At 36.7% G+C, this 6244-nt stretch overlaps 1 protein-coding gene across 1 annotated transcript; it reads left to right on the top strand.

Moving 5' to 3' along the window:
- The first annotated feature begins 214 nt into the window (after positions 1–214).
- LOC145011728 (pollen receptor-like kinase 4) lies at positions 215–3769 on the top strand. The gene is made up of 3 exons (XM_078970459.1): positions 215–1008; positions 1340–1927; positions 2166–3769. The coding sequence occupies exons 1-3, from the start codon at positions 309–311 to the stop codon at positions 2828–2830; spliced, it is 1953 nt and encodes a 650-aa protein (XP_078826585.1). The 5' UTR covers positions 215–308; the 3' UTR covers positions 2831–3769.
- The last annotated feature ends 2475 nt before the right edge of the window (positions 3770–6244 follow it).

Genomic DNA, 6244 nt, shown 5'->3' with positions numbered 1-6244 from the left:
ACTTTTCCGTTTCTTTGAGTGGCTGGAAAATTTCTCTAACGAACTAAAGATTTTTCAAGCCCGTATAAATATTTATGGAAAACAAGAGGAAGACCTTGTACCACCTGTCTCTCTCTTTTCTACCCAATAACTATTCTTGGCACCTGCCTTCTCTTTTCTCTCTCTCTTTTTTCTCTCTCCCCCTAACATGTCTTTCTTTCTTTGTTGTCACCTTTGTTTCTTGATGCCCACAGAAACGCAATATTTCATTCCCAAGTTTTCTGTAACCCTAACGGCAGCCACAATTGCCTTCTGCAATAGCCCCTCTAATGGGCGCGCACTTGTATGTGCGCGCACCAGTGCCATCCTCCTGTTCCATGTTTGCTCATTCGACTTTGGGTCGTTTCGTTGTTCTCCTCTTCCTAATCTCGACCATCCAACTTGTGAATGGTTCCGATTTAGAATCGCTTTTTAAGTTCAAGAATTCTTTAATCAATGGCAGCAATTTAAGCACCTGGATAACCTCAGAGGAACCATGCAATAATAACACAGCCAACTGGGAAGGCATTCTTTGCAACAATGGGACCGTTTCGGCCATAAAACTCGAGGGGATGGGACTCGAAGGTAACATTGATGCAACAATATTAGCCAGATTGAAATCTTTGGTGAGCATAAACTTTATGGATAACAACTTAAAGGGTTCCTTCCCTGATTTCGGAATGCTCTATGGAATCAGAGAGATTTTATTGTCTAACAACAAGTTCTCTGGTGAAATTCCAGCCAATGCTTTTAAGGGACTGAAATGGCTCGAGAAGCTTTATCTCGCAAATAACAAGCTCATGGGCCAGATCCCTGTCTCCGTGACCTCATTACCTATGCTAAAAGAGTTGTTGCTCGAAAACAATCATTTAGAGGGTGAAATCCCAAAATTCTATAAAACTAACCTCACTCTAGCAAACTTCGCCAACAATCATTTCAATGGTCGTATCCCAGAAGGGTTTGAGAATTTTTCTGCAAGCCTATTCTTAGGTAGTTTTTTTTTTTTTTTTTTTCCTGAAAGCACTCTGGTTTCCTTCATATAAAGATTCTTTATGCATGAATGTCCATCTACAGTGCTTGGTATATACAGTTGACGCAGTTTTGCAGAATGATATATGTTGGGTGTTTGATTATCATCTACGACCTCGGATCCAATGTTTTTAATGAAATAACACCCGGCGTATACATTTGGTGTGTACATATATATCCAAGCATTAACAATTTCGTTGACCTTTGTCTAAAACAACTTATAAATCTTAATAATGAATCATGCAAAAGAAAAGATTGCAATCTTGGTAATGGCTTTGACTTCCTGACACAGGTAATGAACGGCTCTGTGGATCACCATTGGAAGAATGTCAGAGAAATGGTACTTCCACTGCCACGATCATAATCATAGCATTGGTGCTGGCAACAGCAGTAGGAGCAGTACTTTTTGCTGTGGTGATCCTTAGCAGCCGCCGCCACCAAGATCCAGATTTTGCAAGAATTCAGAACCATGGTTCAACAGTTTTAGGAACTTCAGCTAACCTTAGCATGAAGGAGAAGGGCGCATCATCATCTCGTAAGGAAAAGAATGCAGATCTTTCTATGAAGTTGACGTTCTTGATAGATGATGAGGAAGTGTTTGATCTAGCAGACTTGTTGAAGGCGTCCGCTGAGGTGCTGGGAAGTGGGATGTTTGGATCCAGTTATAAGACTGCTCTCGCTAGTGGGAAAGTGATGGTAGTGAAGAGGTTCAGGCAAATGAATAATGTTGGACAAGAAGAATTTTATGAGCATATGAAAAGGTTAGGCAGGTTGAGACATCCAAACATACTACCACTAGTGGCTTTCTACTATCGAAAAGAAGAGAAGCTTTTCGTTTCCGAGTACATTGACAACATTAGTCTTTCGTACCATATCCATGGTAAACTTTTATTTATGCTTCATCTTCTTAAACTGCTGACATCTTTCGAAGTCCTTGTTACAACCAAACTTATTCATTGCAAATACACAGCCTTTCATTATGATAGTTTCCTAGAAATTAACACTTAGCTCGAAAAAAGATAATCCCTTTAGTTATAGGGTATTTTTGGTTGTGATTCATGGATTTATACAAACCCCTAATTGCATACATTAAACTTCATTCGGTGTGATGATTTCAGGCAACCAGTCTAATGAAATTCGGAGCCTAGATTGGCCTACTCGGTTGAGAATAATGAAAGGGATAGTGAAAGGGCTTCATAGCTTGTACATTAAGCTACCAAGCCTAATCGTGCCTCATGGTCACCTCAAGTCTTCAAATGTCCTTCTCAACAAGAACTACGAGCCCCTTCTTTCTGATTACGGTTTGGTTCCAGTAACCAACCCAGAACATGCATTCGACCTCATGATGGCTTACAAGTCACCAGAGTATAAGCAACATGGACGCATCTCAAAAAGGACAGACATATGGTGCCTTGGTATCCTGATCCTTGAGGTTATGACAGGGAAGATCCTAGCAAATACTCTCCACCTAGGCAAAGGGAATGAAAGTGACCTTACTGATTTCATCAACTCTGTGGCAAACCAGGAGTTGAACATTGATGTGTTTGATAAGGAAATGGCGGGATTCAACAAGAGCAGTGAAGAGGAGATGATGAAGTTGTTGAAGATTGGTTTGAGTTGTTGTGAAAAAGATGCCAACAAGAGGATGGATATTAAACAGGTCGTGGAAAAGATTGAGGAGTTGAAAGAAAAAGAAGGCATGGAAGATGACTTTCAATCGACTTATAGTAGTGAACCAGACAAGCAATCATTAAGAGAAATTACAGATGACAACTATAATTAACTACACTTGATTGATTCAATTCATGACTTGGAACTGTTAGTTGGTTAGGGATGGTTTCGTCAACCTGAATATTTTCCATGGATTTGAGACTTGAGCCACATCTGAGGTGCTACTGGAAGGGGTCCTTCACTTGGAAGAGAAAACTTATTCGTGGGGTACTTCAATCTCAAGGACAATATATAGTTCTATAAACTTTCCCAGTATCATTTTGGATGCAATCTAGCTACACATTCTATAGGATTTTGCTCAATGTAACTTTTTGCTGGGTTAAAGGTTTCAAGACCAGTTTTCCATGACAAGATCAATTCGGGCATCTGTACCTCATCCATCATATGCTGCTTGCCTGCTTCTCTAATCTAACATATGGCTCATGATATCGAGTGTAACACTTAAGGGCTGATGAACTAATAAGGGTGTGTCTCTGCATAAATCACAGAAGTCCTCACCTTGCTTTACTCATCTCATGATGATTTTTCTTAGGTCTTCAAAAAGAAGCACTATCATAATGTTTGTTAGGGGCAACTCGATGTGGCCAGGATACCATCTCCTTTCATAGCGGTTCTAATGAGGCAACAAACGAAGAAATCATATAATGTAAGGAAAGGTGGGTACTGTGAACGAAATTCGGATGCTTTGCTGAACAGAATGACTAAGAACAACAAAGATAACCAGGGATCTAGCTAAAGGATTATGCATACCGAGTGTGTTAGAAAAGGATTGATTTTAAACAACAATAGTAACTTCAATCCACTCATGTAAACTATTGGAAGGATCCTCATTTACCATGTTTGTTCCTTAGACAAAGTATAACATTCTGTGGAAGAGTAACTGACTTAGGGTATTTCAATCTAGATGTTTTGTGCAATTTTATTAACTTCACCCATATCATTTGGGGTGGAATCTAGCTACACATTGCAGGAGATTAATATCAATGTAATTTTTTCTGGCTTAAAGGTTACATATATAATTAGTTTTGCTATAAAAAGATCATTTCAGCTGTATGATCTTCATTCGTCATATGCAGTTTGTATGATTTTTTAATACAACCTATGGATTGTGATTTTGGATGCAACCCTTGAGGTACAATATAAGAATTCCTAGGAGTGTGTCACTGGACAAACCATAGAAGTTGTCACCCTTGTTATACTTATCTCTAAGATGAAACGTACTCAGCAGGTTTCAAATTGAAGTACAATCTGTTAGCTTAATAATATTTAGTATTTTAACATCATACTTATTGGCATGGCTACTTTCACAGTTTCGCTGCAACAAAATGAAGCTATTGCAACACCCATAAAGTGTGACATTATCCCTTAAAAGTCTTGTATTATACAAATCCAATAATCCAACACTTTACAAAGTGCTTCCTTACCTCTTTTTGCGTTAGGCCTAAACCAACATTTATTTGGAATAGGCAAACACTTGTCAAAGGTGTTGGATTTAATTTAAAGTGCAACAATTCTTTACACAAAGTGCAACACCTTTTCATTTTCCCCACTAACCTACAACAAGACTTTTATCCTTCATATGGAATACTTTTGACACCACATGCAACATTTTATGATAACTTCCAACAACATAACATTCTTTATATACCTAATGCAACACTTTTATGGTTTTACATTATGAAAGAGATACACTTTTCTTACACTACAAGAACACTTTATCGTGTTTCTAATTAGCTAGAAATGCGCCAAAACATGTCAGATTCCAAACAACATTTTAATAATGCAATTCAATATTTATTAGTAGATTTGTAGCATTTTTTCTCCACCCATAAGAAATGGTGTAATATGCTTAGCAATTTCTTTCAACAATTAAAATGACAACATATCATAGCTAACATCATATTGTAATTTGATGTGTGTCTATACTTCAAACAAGAACTATAAAAGATTCTGTGGAAGCATATGTTGTAAAATAAGTGTTATTTTTTTTTTGTAAAAATTAACAATTTACGACATGCATTATATGAGTCATGTATTAGTGTCATCATAATAAAAAACCATAGACTATATAATCAAAATAACCATGTTATCTTGTATGATGTCATCTTATAATTCCTTCTTATCTTGACAAAATCGACAAAACTAGGGATTCTGAGAAAAAAATTAAAACGCCCTCCCTCATACAACACTTCTCTCTCTTCGTTTTCTCCTGTCGTGATTTCCCCTCCTGTTCATCGTCCCAACCTCTCTCTTCATTCTCTATTCGATTAGGGTTGTATTCTAGAGCAATTTTGCCCTAGTGATTGATTCTAGTATTTCCCCTCCTCGGCTTTACCTGTCACTCTCCAACCATCACAACATTCAGCAACTAACTCGTTGTCCATTTATGTTGGTGATCTGAAGTTCAAGAAGAAACATAAAATCATTTACATGGGAACCATGTTATGCATTTCATCATTGATATGTGCTGATTAGGTTAAAATTTACCCCAATTCCTAACTATTTATTAATTTTCCATTGATTTTCTTCTAGGTTTGCATTTTTCTGATTTGCTTTTTGTGTGCGGAGTATGTGAAATGGTTGATAGTTCAAGTAGCTTTCTCTATTTCAATCATGTACATGTAAAACTTGTATCAACACATTCTTATTGAGTTTTGTGAATTGTGGATTTGAACACTATGCAAGAATCTTTAATTACCTGATTGTGCCTTCTAGAAACACAATATGAGTAGATAGATTTCTAACATACCATAATTTGATGCAAACGAAAAAATGTATAAAGAGTAACAAGATTTTCTATTATTTCCGAGGTGCATCATCTAATTCTCCTTTTCCTTTAACAAACTCACCTCAGCAGCAACAAAAAATAATAATAAAAAAAAGATGGTATTCTTTTTGGCTTTTTTACACACTTATATACCCATTACCAAATACCCCTCACCAAATTATTGGCTCAATAATCACTTTTGAAGATATATAATTATAAGATGATAATATAATTCCTGGTACACTAACAATCCCTAATTGGGGTTTTATCTTTTGTGGTTTAATTCTACTATATATTTATTTTCCATATTTTTTTCCATTTGTGTTTGTATTCAAGATTTCATATTTTTTTTGCTATCACTACAAGAAATAAAGGAAATAGCAGTGACGCCATTAGCGGCGATGCACACTTTTAGCGACGAAACGAGATTTGTGTGTTATATGTTGCTGCTAAGATTATACATCGCCGCTAAAGGTAGAAAACCACGACCTGCGTCAAAAGAAATTGGTTCACTCTATCCGTTGATCTGGACCTAATCGAACGGATGGGAAACGAAGATCGCTTAAAGTATTAGTGGTGACATTAACTGCAGCTACATCTTCGCCGCTAATGCTGTAACGACCAAAATTTCAAAAAAAAATTTAACTTTTCAAAAACAACCCAATTCATTAAGTTATTACAAAAAGGTTTTCAATACAT

The sequence above is a fragment of the Lactuca saligna genome, chromosome 8 (genome assembly GCF_052625555.1).
Source record: "Lactuca saligna cultivar CGN05327 chromosome 8, ASM5262555v1, whole genome shotgun sequence".
In the NCBI taxonomy this organism is placed as follows: Eukaryota; Viridiplantae; Streptophyta; class Magnoliopsida; order Asterales; family Asteraceae; genus Lactuca; species Lactuca saligna.
The sequence above is the reverse complement of the archived record's forward strand: the minus strand, read 5'-3'. Positions and strand labels throughout refer to the sequence as shown.